Source organism: Marmota monax, unplaced genomic scaffold (assembly GCF_021218885.2).
Source record: "Marmota monax isolate L192 unplaced genomic scaffold, Marmota_monax_Labrador192_F-V1.1 WCK01_AAM20220418_F8-fsc00023, whole genome shotgun sequence".
NCBI classification, from domain to species: domain Eukaryota; kingdom Metazoa; phylum Chordata; class Mammalia; order Rodentia; family Sciuridae; genus Marmota; species Marmota monax.
The window spans coordinates 13,083,043-13,101,841 of NW_026692907.1; the positions used below are offsets into that span (position 1 = coordinate 13,083,043).

General features: G+C 38.1%; 1 protein-coding gene and 1 non-coding gene across 2 annotated transcripts in view; both read left to right on the forward strand.

Moving 5' to 3' along the window:
- The first annotated feature begins 1,695 nt into the window (after positions 1–1,695).
- Positions 1,696–18,799, forward strand: part of Raver2 (ribonucleoprotein, PTB binding 2) — a 104,403-nt gene continuing 87,299 nt past the window's right edge. Inside the window, exon 1 of the mRNA XM_046450841.2 lies at positions 1,696–2,180. Coding sequence (XP_046306797.1) covers positions 1,968–2,180 — 213 coding nt within the window. The 5' untranslated portion in view covers positions 1,696–1,967. The remainder of the gene's footprint in view (positions 2,181–18,799) is intronic.
- On the forward strand, positions 15,556–15,663 carry LOC124097052 (U6 spliceosomal RNA). The gene has a single exon (XR_006853094.1). It is a non-coding gene; the product is annotated as a U6 spliceosomal RNA (small nuclear RNA).

An 18,799-nucleotide genomic window follows, 5' to 3' on the forward strand; every position in this document is an offset into this window, starting at 1 on the left:
CATTCTGCTCTATGGATTTGCCTATTTTGGATATTTCATATGAATGGAATTATATATTATGTGGCCTCTATGTTTCTGGCCTCTTTCATTTAGTGTTTTGGAGGTTCATCTTCCTTGTAGCAGTACTTGTTTTCACAGTTGAATAATATTTCATTGTGTGTGTGTTTGTGTACGCACACACATATTTCACAATTTATCTTTTTATCACCTTTGATGAAAAGATGGATATTCGTAGCTGTTATGAACATAGGTATAGTGCTGAACATCATTTTAATGATACAAGTGTTAGCAGAGAATTAAATTCAAGAATATTAGCAACCATTTTTTTGGGTGGAGGGATAATAGGTGAATCATTTTATATTATTTAGAACATTGGGCCCTAGAATTAATTGGACCAGGCTTCATTCCCCACCCCCCACCCCCCAGCCCCCATTTTTGGGGATTAAACCCAAGGTACTTCATCTATGACATCCTCACAGCCCTTCTTTATTTTTTGAGACAAGATCTCACTAAATTGCCCAGGCTGGGCTGAAATTTGTGATCCTCCTTACTCAGCCTACTGAGTCACTGGGATTACAGGCGTGTGCCACGGTGCCTGCTGACTCCATTTCTTCATGTGTAATACGAAGAAAATAATACCTACTTAATTGGATTATTGTAAAAAGTAAATGGAATATATGTCATTAATTAGAAATATGTGGGGGGCTGGGGATATAGCTCAGTTGGTAGAGTGCCTGTCTCGCAGACACAGGCCCTGGGTTCAATCACCAGCACCACACAAGAAAAAAAAAAAAGTGGGGCACATGGTAAGTACTGAATTCATAGTATGCTTTAAAAAATTGTATTTTTGTTCATACTTTCTGATTATGTTTATTTAAAACTTTTCCTCCTACTGGATTACAATAGTAACAGTTAAATAGTATTTGTGTGTGTGTTTATGTGACAGAGACAGATAGATTTGAATGCTATACACTTAAGAAGCATGTTCCCCTTGCTGATGGTCATTTGACTACTGAATTGTTCTGGTGACCTCACTTTGATTATAGTCCTATAATGTAACTCTTCCTTCAAATTTCAATTCAAATAATGTTCCAAGTACGTATTTTCCAGTATTCTGCCACAGCGACTCTTCCCTTCTAGGCTCGGTTCAGCATCGCTTTAGATGCAACCACCCAGTTTCTAGTCTCAGCAACTGTGCGACAGGTACTGAGGGACGGTGGAAGGGCACAGGTTTTCTCATACATACACATCTAGAAAAATACATCAGGATCAGGTTTTACCACGTGTATGAAATTTTTCCCCAGGATAGCCCTCCCTTTGCTTCCTAGAAAACCACATTTTATCTCTCATTGTAAATTCAAACTTTGCCAAATATGCACACCTTGAACACTCAGAAGAGTTGCAGTCCGGGGCCCGCCGGGGCTGCGGGGAGGCTCCCTGCTGCCTCCCAGGGTTTCGGAAGTCAGAACTCGCACCTGCAGTCCCCGAGCCGACCTAGCGCGGGAATTTCGAGGGGCGCCGGGGAGGACTGCAGTGTTCGTGGGGAGGCCGCGCGGGGACAGGTGCTGCGGGCTTCGAGTCCCGCGAAGGGGCCGCATCTCCGGAGCACGACCCCGGGCGTTGGCTAAGGCCTTGCAGAAGAGGAGCCAGCCGCCCGCCCAGGTGTGGGGGAGGCGGCGCCGGGCCTGCCCGCGGACCTGAGAGCCGAGGGCGCGCCGCTCGCGGGGGCTGGGGGCGCGAGGGGAGGTGCCGCGAGGTGGTTCTCGGCTGCTCCTCAGGTTTCCTCTCCCGCCCGTCGGCCGGCTGCTGGCTGCCGCGCCGCCTCCCTCCCTAGCTCCCTCCCCTCCGCAGCTGGGCCCACTCTGCGGCCTCGGCCCGCCTCGCCCCCGCCCCGGCCTCCTCCCGCTTTCTCTCTCCGCTTCCCCTCGAGCTTCCGAGGAGTCCGCAGCCGCGGGGCGCCCGGGAAGATGGCGGCGGCGGCGGCTGGAGACGGCGGCGGCGAGGGGGGCGCGGGCCTGGGCTGCGCGGCGGGGCCGGGGGCGCGCGAGGGCTCCGTGGACCCCGCGCCCGCGGGGCTGCACCCGGAGGAGGTCGCCGCGAGGCTGCAGCGGATGCGGCGGGAGCTGAGCAACCGCAGGAAGATCTTGGTGAAAAACCTGCCCCAGGACAGCAGCTGCCAGGTGTGGGGACGGTGCTGGGGGGGCGACGAGACAGACTCTGGAGAAAAGCTGCCTCCGAGGTGTCGGGGCAGGAGGAGGAGGGGATCGGCGCAGAGTGCCCAGGACGGCCCCTAGCTTTTACAAAGCTCTTGGGGTTTCCAAGCCTGCAGACAGACCGCCAGGGAGGGGAGCAGAGTAGGAAACTGAGGCTCGGAGCGGCGGCGTAGTGGCTCGTCCAAGGTCACCGGGATAGGTGGCGGCTGCCGCCAAGAGTGTTCCGCTCTTTTCTTCTCCTGCAGCCCTTGAGGTAGTTGCAGATGAAGGAGAGTGGAGGTGAGCTATGGAGCTCGCATTTGGGGGCCTGAGTCTTTGGGAACACCTCCAGAGGGGCAGAAGGTCCCGCGCGGGGACCTCAGGACTAGGTGTGCCTTGGGGGTGGGGGGCGGGATCACGGGAGAGCTGGGAGTGAGTTTTGCTGATGCAGAAGCACTTGACCAAGTTTGTATGAAACAACTTTGTCTCCTCAGTTTGCTAAGGCCCCAGAATAGGGAGGTTGTTACTGAGCTTTGAGGAGCCTTGCAGCCGGGTTGTGCCAAACCAAGTAGGGAAAGATTTGTTCCTCAGTGATTTTGAATGAAGCTTTAAAACTATGCTACTCTGTGTCTTTAATCCAGAAACTCTAAACCTATTTCACTTTTTTTTCTTTCCTGATTGTGAAAGTTACAAATTGCTTTAAGAGAGCTGGAAAATCAGTGAAGTATAAGGGGGAAAAATAGAAATATCCCATAGTATCTAAAGATAACCATTTTTAACCTAGAATATCATCCTTTCTTTTCTTATGCATATGTGTACATATGTATTTTGTTTTATCTGAAATTTGAGATAATTTCTTCAATTCTTTGGGGGTTCTTAATTCTCTGATATTCACATATTTCACACACCACATACACACACACAAACACACATATAACTTGAATTTATATGGATTGTGATGAGAGGTCCTGACAGTTGCAGATTTGGGGGTATGGAGGTGGGGTCTCATGTAGTTCTTCCTGTAACCTGATGCATGGGATTGCGAGGATTCCTTTCTCAAAATTGCATGGCAGTTCTTCCATGCCACCCACAGAATAATGAGACTAATGCCCTATTATTGTGTTAGACTTTAGAGAGCCACTCACAATAAATATGAGCCTATAACCTTTATAACTCATATGCATGTGGGGATTTCTGTTTCAAAATGCAAGGTCTGTTGTTAATATTGTCTGTTGATATTGTGTGTCTTGTCCCTCTTTCAACTTTTTTCATTCTACCTTTGTCCACTTCTTGTCTGTCAGATAATGTTTTGCATTACTATGAATAAAGACACCTGCAATGACCTGATTTGGAGAGAGAGGCTTTAGAGAAGCAGATGGCATTTCTAAAAAACAAATTAAAGAAATAACAGCTCTGTGTGTAGATAATCTAGAAGATGGAGAATGTTTTGATTTCCTTTGTAGAATGTCAACTATTTTTGTCACAGCATTTTCTTGCATTAATTCAACATATATTTAAATGCAAAATTCAAGACAGTTCTATTTTTGCTTTGTTGTTGGTATTTTTTCATTCCCTTTTTCAAAAGCAGTGAAAAACATATCCAAGGGTCTTATAAAAGGAATAATTTCAATTAGATCAGGTGTTATGGGTGGAGAGAGACTCTCTGAGAATTACAGTGTAATTTCAATTTTTTCAGATATTCTTTCTGTTATGAATTTTTGTTTACCTTAAATCTTAGGATTTTCTGTGAAGTAGCAAGCATAAATGAGCAAATAAAATGGGGTTGTGGCTCAGTGGTAGAGCACTTACCTAGTATGTGTGAGGCACTGGGTTCAATTCTCAGCACCATATATAAATAAATGAATAAAGTAAGGCCCATCAACATCTAAAAAAATTTTTTTAAAAAAATGGGTGAACAGGGGCTGGGGTTGTGGCTCAGTAGCAGAGCACTTACCACGGACATGTGAGGCACTGGGTTCGATCCTCAGCACCACATAAAAAAAAATAAACAAAATAAAGATATTTTTAAAAAACTCAACATAATTAAAAAAGAGGGTGGGGTGAACATTCTCCTTGTATAGATGAGTCCATTACTGTCAAGTGAAGTATCTTAAAATTTTTATGCAAAGTTAAATTCTTACACCATGGTTTTTGAGTTCCATCTAAAAGAAAACACACACACACACACACACAGCTTGTTTTCAGGCTTGTCCTAGCATTTATATTTTCTCTATAATTTCCATAATGCTTTTAATATTTCTGATGTGGTTTTGAAATATATGAGCAAATCAGTTTTAGGTTATATATAAGGTTTTCTGAGTAGTACTCTTTTTTCCCCCATCACCTTTAGTACTTTACTCCCTTTATTAGTTTTTTGATCACAATTACAACTATTAGTCGTCTGTATTACAAAAATAAGTAAGATAGTGGAGCGCAGTGGTGTATGCTATAATCCTAGTGACTAGGGAGGCTGAGGCAGGAGGATCGCAAATTCAAAGTAGCCTCAGCAACTTAGCAATGCACTTAGCAACTCAGTGAGACTCTATCTCTAAATAAAATATAAAAAGGGACTGGGGGTATGGATCAGTGGTTAAGCACCCTTAGATTCAATCCCCTGTACAAAGGAAGGAAGGAAGGAATGGAGGGAGGGAGGAAGAAAAAGAAAGTCCAAAGTATGGTAATTTCTAAAAGCAATTAAAAGCTGTTCCTATAGATATTTTTTTTGTTGTTGAGAATTGCTGTTTTTATTGGTCCAGCAAAATTAAAATTTACTTCACTTATTTTTTCCAAGTTGTAATATTTTCACCAATATGTTCAGCATGAATTTTTTTTTTGAGTTTTGTCATAATTCAGTTTCCCTTGATAGTTTTAATGTCTGTTTAGTTTTATTTTGTTTCTCAGTGGCTATATTTTGCTGTCAACTTACTAATGAAGACTTAACTTTAATTTTGCTTTGTGCCTCTTAACCAGCAAGGCCTATATTAAATTACCTGTGCCATAACCACAAATTTTCCCTGTGAGATGATTAATGTGGCTTTTATTCAATTATTAAATAATCAGATATCTCAAATACTTAAGCTTCTTTTTCAGAAGAGAGTCTGTGCTTAGTCATTCATTTATTTTACAATTTCACATTAAGGATTGAAGGCGTTCTTAACTCTGATTCTCAGGCTGTGTAATTATGTCTTTAGAAAAGCTATTGCCTGGTAGCTGATTAGTAGGAACCCATTGATTTTTTTTTTCTTAACATTTTGAAAACATGGGTACTTCTTTTAAAACATAGTTTTCATAAATCAAATTTTGTTTAATTTCTGGTATAACATTTATAGGAGCATGCCACAGTTTCATAGTTTCCGTGATTTAAAGGTACATTGAAAATACTATTTTTAAGTGGAGCTTTTAGAGGTATGTGTATTAAATACCTTAGAAGTTCAACACAAATACCTTTATATTAGTAAGTTCTCAAAAGTTTTTTCATTGAGTAATTACTGTACATTCAATCAGATCCTGACTGGTCTGCCTCCTCAACTTTCCAGAATCTTCCTGGAGTTTTTGTTTCCACAGCCTCAGCTCTGGTTTAGGGCTTTTTATCTCCTGCACAGACTATTTCTACTTTTCAGATTGTCATCTGCTATTCTGGTCCTGTGTGCTTTAGCCTGTCCTTCAAACTTCTTCTCTTGAAACATTCTCCTAAAGTACAAATCTGATCATATCAATATCTCACTTTAAAAATGCAATCCAACAAACAAAAATCCTAGTGCCTTCACATTTCCCGTACTGCTTCTTAAAGTTTTCCTCAGGTTATCTGGCACCCACCTCCACACCTCTCCCCTGCTACCAGGAGCACTTTACCACTGAGCTATATCCCTGGCCCTTTTATTAAACTTTATCTTGAGACAGGTCTTACTAAATTGCCCAGGCTGGCCTTGAACTTGAACTTGTGATTCTCCTTCCTCATCCCCCCTACCCAAGTCACTGGGATTACAGGTGTGCACTCATCTTCAAATTGTTCTTAGAAGTTAAAAAAAAAAATAGTGGCTCTAAGTTAGACTATTAGAAGAGTGAAGTTGCTTTGAGGTTTTATGTTCTGTCTGAAAAATTCACATTCATTTGATGTTGTAATAGCATTGAATTCAACTTAAAACCAGTGATTTGACTTCTAATTTCTTTAAAAAAAACTTGATACTATTAGAAGATATACTGTATTTATATGACTTTACATATTTCTTTGTTAACTGGAGTACTTTGAAAGGTATGACAGGATAGAAATCTAAGATTCTTAGGTTTTATGTGATGGACCAAGTCACATTTGCAGTGTCATTTCTTATTAGTCCTGCACTTGATTCTGCTCCAGCTTTTCAAGCTATATAGTTCACATACTTCATGCTTCTGTGATTTGAATATTTACAGTAATGTCATTCAGTGTTGTGTTTTGTAATGTAATTATAGTGAAAAATTCATTGTGGTTGATATTTATAATTATAACAATTACTTATAGTGAATAATTTATACTTAATAATAATGTGTGATTACTGGTTCTTATTCAGAATAGCCACTATGTATAGATGGCAATGTGTCCATACTCTTTTTGTGACTAAATTTAGAACTTTGATTAGTTAAGGTAATGTCCTAATATATGTTTGTTGCTGCATTTCTAGAAATTGCCTATATTTTAACTTCTCATTCAAAAGCATTGTTATTGGGGTTTCAAAATGGAAAAAAAGACTGGGGATATATCAAGTGTTAGGCCCTGGGTTCAATCTCTAGCAAAACACACACAAATGGAGAAAATGGGCATTTTCTTTCTATTTTGTATTCACTCACTTAGTTTTTCTTATGTCTTGTGACACATGTTTTGTTTTTCATGTGTTATTTTAAAATATGAGTTTCAATTGTGAGTGCTTAGGGCCAAAATCCAGGATTTTGTCTTCTGATTTCTTCTGTTTATACTTATCCTCTTTTTGGTAAAGCCACTGACCTTTAGGGGATTTCAGGACTCACTTCTTATCTGTGGACATAAGAAGAAATAAAAATTATATCCTCTCACCTTGGGCTTTATAAATTTTCATTTCAAGGGTACCTATTATGGTAATTAGTTCAGAAGCTTGATTATTAATTCCTGGAGATCCATTTGAAAGCATAGTATTATCAATTAAACAGCTTTTAGAATTACAAGTCATCAAATGTAAGAAACTGATTGATCTTATCTTTAAATTTTACTTATTTCCCAGGCTGGGGTTGTGGCTCAGTGGTAGAGTGCTCACCTAGCACTTGTGAGGCACTGGGTTCAATCCTCAGCACCACACAAAAATAAATAAATAAAATAAAGTTATATTTTTAAAAAATTACTTACTTTCTTTTTTCTTTTACATTAGTATAAAAGCAATATAAGTTTCACACATATGTTGTATCCATCAACTGTAGAATTTTAAAATATACCTTGTTTTCTTTAACAATATATTCAGAAATTACAGACTGTTTTTAAAAATATTTTATTAGTTGTTGATGGACCTTTATTTATTTATATGCGGTGCCTCACACATCCTAGGCAAGCGCTCTACCACTGAGCCACAACCCCAGCCCCTACAGACTATTTTTTAAAAAAATAAATATTATTCACTTTTTTGGACAATTTGAGATGTTTTCTCATTTTGAAATTATTTGTTTTAAGTAAAAAATGCAGTTTTAGGGGCTGGGGATGTAGTTAAGTGGTAAAGTACTTGCCTAGCATGTACAAAACTGTGAGTTCAATTTCTAGCATCACTACCAAAAAGAAAGAGAGGAAGAAAGAAAAGAAAGGAAGGCTATTTTGCTTACTTACAAAAGTTACTTATTTTAGTGTAATTTATTATTCTTAAAAATTCCCTATTACATTTTCATTTCTAATGTGATTAAGTAGAATGGAATTGTGGATTCTGCTGCTTTTGTGTGCTTTGTTTTCCTATTCCCAGTGTAACAAGAGCGCTGAAAGCTGCTAAAGAAATATACTTCTAGATTTCTGGGACACCACTGCCTCCTCAAGTTCCTGGTCTTGGCAGAAATTCTTGAAAAGTGTTTCAGAAATGCTGTTCTCTGCTCTGAAAACACATTCAAGAAGAGGAAGAGTACTTTGTGGTTAGCATCACAATGCTGTGTGTTAACAACCAGTCACCAAACTTCTCACATAATCTATAGACTATTTCCTAGTTAATGAATGACTTATGCTTAGAAATTGTTCTTTAGAGTTGCAACATGTTTTTCCACCGAAAGAATGTGTTAGATGGTATTCATTTTTGCAGGTTAGTACTTTAATGTCCATTTAAATGGCTTCTGAAATGTAAGATTACACCAAGTCCTGCAATAGCATTGAATCAGCTTTGTACAGAAACAGAGACTCTCCCAGCTACAAGTTCCTGATATATGCTCCTGTGTTTTATGGCAGAACTCAAGAAGGAAGGAATTAAATGGAATTTGCCTTTTAGATAAATAAGATACAGAAGATCAGGGAAGCATTGAATGAAGGCAACTCTGATAGAAGGATGTTGCTGTAGCAGGGTGGCCCTGTTACTAACCCCCTCAATTTTGTCTCCTGATTTCTTCTGTTTGTACTTATCCTCCTTTTGGTAAAGCCACTGACCTTTAGGGGATTTCAGAACTCACTTCTTATCTGTGGACATAAAATTCATGCTTAGCTCTCTTTAGCCCAGCAAAAATAGGCAAACTAGGGAATGTTAAAATGTAAATAAAGAAAATAAAATTTATAAAGATCCTAAAATTGCTCACCAGGAGCACCAGCTCTGTGTGTATTTTCTGTTTGCCTAGGGACAACTGTCTTCATTGGAAGTGGGCAGTGTGCACTTAGAGGGTAATAAGTGACTAGAGGGCAGATCAGATCCCCTTGGACACTTGGCTCTCTTATATTTTGGATGATGGTTATCAACCAAGGACAGTCCTTCCTTGGTTGTTATGCTAAGTATCTTCCACTTGTTCTTCCATCTGTGCTCCACCCTTCTTGCCTGCTCTGTGTCTGGGGAGGCTAACCTGCATGGTGGATTGCATTAACAAGGTTCTCTTAACCTCTGCTTGCCTTTGGCCAGAGCCACTAGTGGGAGATCAGCAGATGGAGGGGAGTGAGATCAGAGCATGTCCTTCACCCAGCTCCCTCTCTACCAGGTTACTGTGGGTTGGCTGCTTCCTCTTTCAAAGGTCAGTTTTTATGCTGTGGTTCTCTCCATTACAACTAATCTCACTGGGTTGTCATAACCTTTCCCCTTATCTACTTAGATGCCAGGAGGAGTGGCTAGCCATAGGGTTTCTTTAAGTGATTGTAGATCATCTGTTATAACAAATTCTTTCTAGGACTGGGGGTGTAGCTCAGTGGTAGAACACTTGCCTAGCACATGTGAGGCACTGGGTTCAATTCTCAGTGCCACATAAAAATAAATAAATAAAATAAAGGTATTGTGTCCATCTACAATTAAAAATAAATATTAAAAAAATTCTTTCCAATTACTTAGGTTTGAATGTGCCATCTGTTTCTTGCTGGGACCCCAATACTGTTACCTACTCAATCTGCTTTCTTCCTCTTGACTTTCTTAAATGCAGCCAGATTTTCCTTTGAGGACCCCCTCATTATTTAGTAAATCTGTGAATTGGATGGGTTTTATCTCTGTTCCCATGACATAAATCAAAGAACTTGAATCTTCCCTTTTACCAGAGGGATTGGTCAAAGAACAGGCAGTAACCTGGACCTAAGCCAATTATTCCTGGTAGTAGGCTGGCCATAATGATGGTTTCAGCCTGCTATAACACAGAAGACTAGGATTTTTGTTGGTTGTTAAGGTAAGTAATTTTCTTTCTCCTCACTGGACTTAAATACAGAGACATGTAGCTAATGTTGCAGCTGACCGGACAGAGTCAACATTCAGAGGAAGACTGACCTGACTTGGGGAAAACTGTTGAGAAGCTGAGCTGAAGTCCTGATCAGACTGTCTGCAGCTTAACTTATCTCTGGATGTCATGGTTATGCAAGCCATTATTTATTTGTTTCACTTATTTCAAGTTGGGTCTAGTGTTACTACCAACAAATAGTATCCTGCTAATAAAGAATTTTAATAAAAAATGTAAAATCTCAGTATTGGAAGGAATGGTGCGTGGCATTTCATAGAGCATTTTTGCTCAACTCGTAAATTCAATTTAGAGCATCCTCAACACATGTTTAACACCTTTCATCTCAAAGAAATGACTGTTCTCTAAAGTGTCCTGTCTCCAGACAGCTTTCTTTGTTATATGTTTCTTAATTATATTGAACATGTAAAATTTATTTCCTTGAAGTTTTGATTTCTTGATCCAATGTCTACCTTCCAACCATACATAGAACTTAAAATATTCTCTTTTTTTACTCCAAACTTAAGTTTCTTCAAATCACTAGTTCTTAGTACATGACTCCAAGTTTCCTGATCTTTTTAGTTATTTTTCTCTGAACATACACCATCATCCCTTTGTCATTACATTTTCTAAAACATGGCACCCAAAAATGACTGTGGTAGTCTTCATTGAGTTCTCCCAGCCTGAATAAACTTCTCTTTCCTCTGGATGTCTATAATTGCAGTAATAGCTCAGTTTTTTTGTGTGCCTACCATTGCCAGGCATTGGATTTAGAGCATTGTTTACATTTAATCCTCATTTTAAACGTACAAATCAGAATTTCTTCTCCAGATAGGGAAACAGATGTTGAATTAATATTAAGGAAGTACCTCAGATCATTTGGCTAATAAGTGGTAGACTGGAGGGCTAATGTTTGTTTGATTCCAAAGCTCATATTCTTATCTCATACTGTATTATACCTATAATTCTTCCCTACACACACTGTATTCTAAGAGTTACAAAGGGCAAGGATCATGTCCTATTTACCTTTGTATCACCAATGTTTAACCTAGAACCTGATACATGTTGCAAGGGAAATATAGAACACTACTCACCTACTTTGTTCTGTAGTGCTACACTTCTGTTAATATGTCTGACACATATAAGGCAAGCTCTCAGGATTGATTTGTTGGATGAATAATTTTGTAGTGTAAGACTATGTTAGCGTTTTAGACAATTCACTTGTAATTATGCTATCATTCAACTGTCTATGTCTTATGTGCATGTTGAAAGTATAAACCCTCTCTCTGAAAAATTTGCATGTAACTTCAGGGGGTTATGGATCTCTTGTGGCCTATCCTGATCTCACCACAGAACTGTAGACCCTAGGTTGAAAAATGTTGTTGTTGTTGCAGATCAGCTTGATTCTGATCTTGTCTTTGGAACATCACCTGATCCAGAGCTGCTTATTGAGAAGTTTCTTCATCAGAAATTTCTATGGGTCACATTTATGCATAGGTGGGGTGATTCTCCATCTGGGCAGGAATGCAAATAAGGTTCCTTGACTTTGTTTTGTTTTTTTGTTTGTTTTTAAGTCCATTGTCAAACACTTCATGTTAGAGATCAAAGCTTATTGCTCTCTGGTCATGCAGTAATCCATGGCTGACCCTTTAGAAACTGTGCCTGCCACAGAGTGGATGCTCAATAAAATTTTCTCTTAACAAGTTTTCAAGGAATTACAGTGTGATATTTCCCCATTCGCACTTGTTAAAAGTCAGACATTGGTAAAAGATGTTTCTCTTTAAAACATCATGAACAGTATTTATTGTATAATTTAGTGTTCTTCTCAATGAGTATTTCTTGCTAAAGAAAAAGTTTGCCTGTTGTTAGATTTTAGTTATGCAACTTATTGAAAGCCCTTAAACTTATTTTCTTGGCACTTTAAGCTTAACATTGTGATTATTTAGTATCATTGTCTTTAGATTTGTAAACTTCTTTTCCTCTTTGCATTTTCTTTGTGTCTTGAGAACTTACTGCTAGATATGTGTTACCACCTGAATGCCAAAATAGCATTAGAATTCACTGAACCTGTATTTGTACTTGCCTTCACTGTCTCTCTTTTTCCTGCCCCAGCTCTATCCTACCCTACCCCCCTGCCCTGGAAAATTGGGTTTTATGTCTTTCTCAACTCATTGTAGCGATTATCTGCTTTTAGTTCCCAGACTGTCTTTATTTCCTGGACTTTGGATCTTCTATTACCTTACTAGTTTAACTACACTCTGTTGATTCAAATTAGTCTCTATTTCTCTGATTTTATATTTTCTAAGTTTTTGCAACCTGTACTACACTAAAAGTGATGGCAATAAAAACATGTGCATGGAAATTTTTAAATTTTGAAATAATCTCAAACTTAGAAAAATGGTATGTACCATGCATTCTATTTCCTTTAATCATTTGAGAATACTATCATTACTCATGTTGATGCTTAAATTGTTTTAAATTTGGACAGTAGGAACCTCTTTAAGCTTGTTCCTGTGTCTTTTTATTGTTGTTGTTACTGGGACTGAACCTATGGGGCACTTAACCATGGAGCCACATTACCAGCCCTTTTTATTTTTTTATTTTGAGACAAGGTCTCACTGAGTTGCTGAGGGCCCAGCTAAGTTGCTTAGGCAGACTTTGAACTTGTGATCCTCCTGCCTTGGTCTACCGAGCTGCTAGGATTATAGGATTGCACCACCATGCTCAGCTCCTGTGTCTTCTTTGAAAATAAGTTGTTCTTTCTGAAACACTTCAGATTTACAGAAAAAGTTGCAAAGATAGTACCTAGATTTACCATATATCCTTTACCTAGTTTATCCTAATGTTATATCTTATATAAAACCTAGGTACATTAGTCAAAATTAAGAAATTAACTTTGGTATTTGTTATTATTATTACAATAGACTATTTGTATTTTATTTATTTTTTTAGTTGTAGTTGAACACAATACCTTTATTTATTTATATGTGGTGCTGAGGATTGAACCCAGTGCCTCACATGTACAAGGCAAGCGCTCTACCACTGAGCCACTACCCCAGCCCCAACTATTTGTATTTTATTAGTTTTTTCACTTATGTCCTTTTTCTGTTCCAGAATCCAACAAAGTATGCCACATTTCTTTTAATCACTTTGTCTCCTTAAGCCTCCATTCAATGACAGTTTTTCCTTCTTTTCATGACCTTGCAGTTTGGATCAGTAATATTTTACAATGTCATCGTGATGTTTTTCTAATGATTTTCTGAGATAATACAGTGCCTGATTTCTTTTAGGGGGAAAATGCTACTAAGAAGCCAAGATCTGGAATCTAGATTTCTCATTGCCATTGGGTCTCAATGGGGCAGTTCATTTTGATAGAACAGCTATAAACGTGTGCATGTGCATACACATACATATACATTTATACCTATCTGTCTATTGAAAATAATAAGTTCACCCTCACATCAAATTACAGTGCATCAAATTACAGTGGGCAGAGAAGGGTGTAGCTTGGTAGTAGAGCACTTGCTTAGAATGCACAAGGCCCTGGATTTGATCCCCAGCACCACAAAAGAAGAAAGCAATCCAAAACCATACAGTTCGTTCTGTATGGCTTCATTCTGTTCCCTATCTGTAACTCCTTTCCCTTACACAAATTTGATGTTCATTATCCTTGATCAACCCCCTTTTATGTATTCAGTTTCCCATCACTCCTGCAAATGCCTGCCTTCTCTCCATATCCACCTCCTGCTCAGAGTCGTCCTGCCTGTGTGAGGGCCTCCTCACTTCTAATACTCTATGCAAGCTTCCTTCATGTGTAGATGCCTTCCAAACCCAGCTGGAGCTTCGAAACCTGACTTATTAAGATAGCTTGTGTCAAGTACATGTAGGGTATAGTAAAAGATATCTAGCAGTAGTAGTATCAGTTGTGCCAGAATTCTAAAAACGGTCCCTACAGATATTCTGTCCTAATCCAAAGGACTGTAACTGTGGTGGGGTATTACATGTGCCGTTGTTATGTTACATGGTAAATATGAATTGTTGCTGATCTAGTTAAGGTCGCTAATCTGATTTAGGGTTAGTCAAAAGTGACATTACTAGCTGGGTGTGTGACCATTTCTGTAATCCCAGAGGGTCTGGAGGCTGAGGCAAGACTTGCCTCAGTCTAAGTCAGATATCCAGGCAGGCTCTCCTGGGTTGCTGAGGCAGACTTTGAACTTGTGATCTTCCTGCCTTGGCCTACTGAGCCAGCCTCAGCAACTTAGCAAGTATGTAAGCAACCTAGTAAGATCCTGTTTCAAAATAAAAAATAAAAAGGGATGGGGATGTGACTCAGTGGTTATCAATCCCTGGTACAAAAAATAAAATGAAAAGACATTACTAGGTATGACTAGTCTAATCATATGAGTCCTATAAAAGTAGTGCTTACTCAGGCTGGTAGCAAAAGGAGATGTCAGAGAGAATTGAAGCATAGGAAAGATATGAATCAGGAGAGCTGGTTTTGAAGTTGGAGTGTCTACCACAAGGATTTAGAGTAATCTGTAGTTGCTGGAGTGATCCCTAGTTGACAGGCTGCAAGAAAATAGAGATTTCAGTTCTACAATCACAAGGACCTCTAATGAACGGAAGGGGATAAGGGATTCTTCCTCAGAGCCTCCAAATAAGAGCATAGCTTGCCTTGGTCTTGGGAAATCCTAAAGAGAACCTAGTAGAGCCTGCCTGGATATCTGATTTAAAGAATTATGAAATAATAAATAATTGTCGTTTTAAGCACCTTAATGTGTGGTCTTTGTTCACAGAAATACAAAATGAATACAGTAGTACATGGAGGTAACACTTGAAAGGAAATTATTTTACACATTAATGAAGAAGGGATTGTGATTTATGTGTAGTTATTCTTTGGAACAGAAGACTATCTAAATCTAACTCCTATGGATTAAAGTCCTCTTCCTCCTGACACCGGCAAGGAAAAACTCATAGATAGATTGTGTAATGCTAACTAATTTTATGTATGTTTTTTCCAGAAATGAGTTATATATTAGGTAACTATAAAATATATGTTCAGATTTTCTTCGGAGTACTTTAAACATATATTGGTTTACATTAAGACTAGAAAATAATCTCAGGAAAAATGGAATTGATGAAGACAATCTGTAGAAACAAATATGTATGCATTTAATAAATATCGAAGGGCTACTATTTGGCAGACAGTGCTGGATCTTGGAGATCTATTTACACACTAAGCAGAGACATGATATTTACTGTTGTTAAGTCCACAATGTCATGAAGATACAGGTATACAAACAGTTAAAATATGGATGGTAGAGGATGGGGAGGTGAAATATGCTATGGAAACACAAGGAAAAGATCTAACCAGACCCGACAGTCTCCTTGGAGAAACTCCTCTGAGACCATGGGAGAAAGAATGTAGCTAGGAGAAGAAAGAGGAAGACGGGGTATAGAATCACCATGGTCATAGGAACAAAGATACACAAGCCCTGGGCTCGCTTTGGCAGCACATATAACTGTAATTGGAATGATATAGAGAAGATTAGTATGGCTCTTCTGCAAGGATGACATGCATATTTGTGAATTATTCCTTCTTTTTAGTAGCTAGGGAAAAAAACTGGGGATTTGTCAAATACATTTTTGATTGAATGTTGTGTGTGTGTGTGTATGTAATGTGTGATTTTGAAAATAAACAGCAAGGATGATGGGGGAAAAGGGGGGGGGTGTACTGAGTCCTAAAGACAAGAAAAAATTAGGCCATTGTGGCTGAGGCACAGGGCTTGAGAGGGATGGTGGTAAAACTTAAGGCTGGCACATTAAGCAGAGCCAGATGATTAAAAATTTATAGGCCATATTAGGGAGTTGGGATTTTATTTTAAGGGAAATGAGGAGCCACTGAAATATTTAAATGAGGGAGTGATGCAGTCAGATGTCTAGCTGTCAAAAAGAAGTTATGTTGCTTTTGTTCTCATCTCCAAGGAATTTGCATGGTAGGCATTCCAAACTTTGTTTTTGCTGTATCCCGTTCTAAGGTTAGGAGTTCAGCGATGCAGTGAGATACAGGAATGTGATAGGAATGACTATTTTGTGGACTTTATTTTCATAACAGTGATATCTGAGATACAATGTAGTCTAGGAGTTCATCGTGTTTGCTCTAAATTCTGTTGGCCTGGGTTGAACCCCAGCTCCATCACATGCTGTTTGAACAAGTCCCCTAATTTCTCGAGGCCTCAATGTCCTCGTCTTTAAAATTAGAGCAATAAAATCCAGCTTGTAGAATTGCTAGGATTAAATGAGATAATGTCTATAAAGTGCAAGGGTTAAAACAATCAATCAGTACATTACCATTATTTCTCTGCTAATAACAGTGTTGAAAGTTTATTAATTTTTTTAGGCCAAATCAAAATGTTCTTCTGGCAAAAAAAAAAAAAAAGTGGGTCTTCAAATGAACTTTCCGCAAAACAACTTCCCTGAAAGTAGTTAAAAATTTAGCCAAGTTAAAATTGATGCCATGTCTACTCAGCTAATATCATGAAATGTAGTATATGATAGGCCCTGTGTTGAGTCCCCAAAACTTATTTTCTGGTACAGTTCAAAGCAAAAAAAAAAAAAAAAAATGCAGTTCTAAATGTGTTTCAAAGCAAAAAAATAAGAGCTTAGGAATGAAGTTTGAATAAGAATTTGGAGATTATTGGCATGAAGATGGGATTTTGGTTATTTCAATATATGCAGAAAAAGCACTGGACAAAATTGAATACCTATTTATAATTAAAAACCCATAGCAAGGAAACTCCCTCAACTTAAAGATTATCTAGAAAAACCAAAATTAATCACATTCATTGGCAAAATATTGACATCTTTCTCTGAGATTAGAAAAAATACTGGAATCATGACTAGTTAATATCCTACTGGAAATGCTAGCTAGCACAATACAGCTAAAACACATCTAAAGATCCAAAACATGCCTGTAATTCCGGTCTAGAGGCTAAGGCAGGAGGATCTCAAGTTTATAGCCAGCCTCTGCAAAAGTGAGCACTGAGCAACTCAGTGAGACCCTGTCTTTAAATAAAATACAAAATATGGCAGGGGATATGGCTCAGTGGCCGAGTGACCCTGAGATCAATCCCCAGAATAAATAAATAAATAAATATGCAAAATTTCTATTTACAGACATAATTGCATATATAGAAAATACTCGACAACCTATCAGAATTCAGTAAGTTTAGAAAGAACTGATATATACAAGGTCAGAATGTAAATATCAATGATACTTTTTATGTACTTATATTGTTATTTTTTTATGTACTATCAATTGCTAAAAATTAAAATCTATTGCATTTTTAAATCAATGTAAATTAATATCAAAAATATGAAATACAGGGGCTGGGGTTGTGGCTCAGTGGTAGAGCACTCACCTAGCATGCATGAGGCACTGGGTTTGATCCTCAGCACCACATAAAGGTAAAATAAAGATATTATGTCCACCTAAAACTAAAAAATAAATATTTAAAAAGTTCAAAAAAATATGAAATGCAGTATAAGAAATCTAGTAAAAGAAATGTAAAATCTCTATACTGAAGACCATAAATATTTTAGAGAAGAATTTAAGATGCAAATAAATAGAAGAACATTCTGTAATTAAGAATTGGAAGACTCAATTTTTAGATGTCACTTCTCAAATTGATCTTTAGTGTCAGGGCAGTTCCAAACTTTGTTTTTGCTGTATCATGTTTGGAATGTCACTTCTCAAATTGATCTTTAGTGTCAAAATTCTAGTAATTTTTTTTTAACTTTATTTTATTTGTTGTTATTTTTATGTGGTGCTGGGAGTCGAACCCAGTGCCTCACGCATGCTAGGCAAGCGCTCTACCACTGAGCCACAACCCCAACCCCATAGTAGGTTTTTTTTAATGGAAACTAATAAGCTGGTTCTAAAATTTATATAGAATTGCAAAGGACTTAGAATAGCTAAGATAATTTTGAAGGAAAAAAGTTGAAAGACACAATGAGATTTCAAAACTCACTTAAAGTATAGTAATTTATAGAGTGTGATATTGGTACAAGGACACACAGACCAGTGGAATACACTAGAGAATCCAGAAATTAACCCACACGCAACACAGCAGTTCAACAAGGATAAGAATGGCCTTTCCTATAATGATGCTGGAGCAGTTAGATAATCATATGCCGAAAGTTGACTCCCTACCTAAAACCATTTAGAAAAAGGTTTTAAAGATGAATCATCACCCAAATATAAATGCTAATAGGAAAGACAGTAGAATTGAATTGGACAAAACTTTCCTATGTTCATATAGGAATACACCACCAGTGAAACTCCACATCATGTACAACCAAAAGAATGGGATCCTAATTAGAATAAGCTATACTCCGTGTATATGTATGTGTAATATGTCAAAATACACTCTGATATCATGTATATCTAAAAAGAGCAAATTTTTAAAATTGAAACAAAATAAAAACAAGAAAAGAATATACACTTTCCAGAACAATAATATTATGACTTTGAGTAGGTAAAGATTTCTAAACAGGACCCAAAAAGCATTAATCAGAAAAGAAAGTATGGTAGATTGGATAGGAAAATGATTGGAAAAAAAACATTTTACACACAAAAAGGGTATATCCAAATGGCCAGTAAATAAATGGAGAGTTCCATAACATTATTACTCATCAAGGAAAAGGGCAGTAAGACCATAGTTAGACACACTTGCATTCCC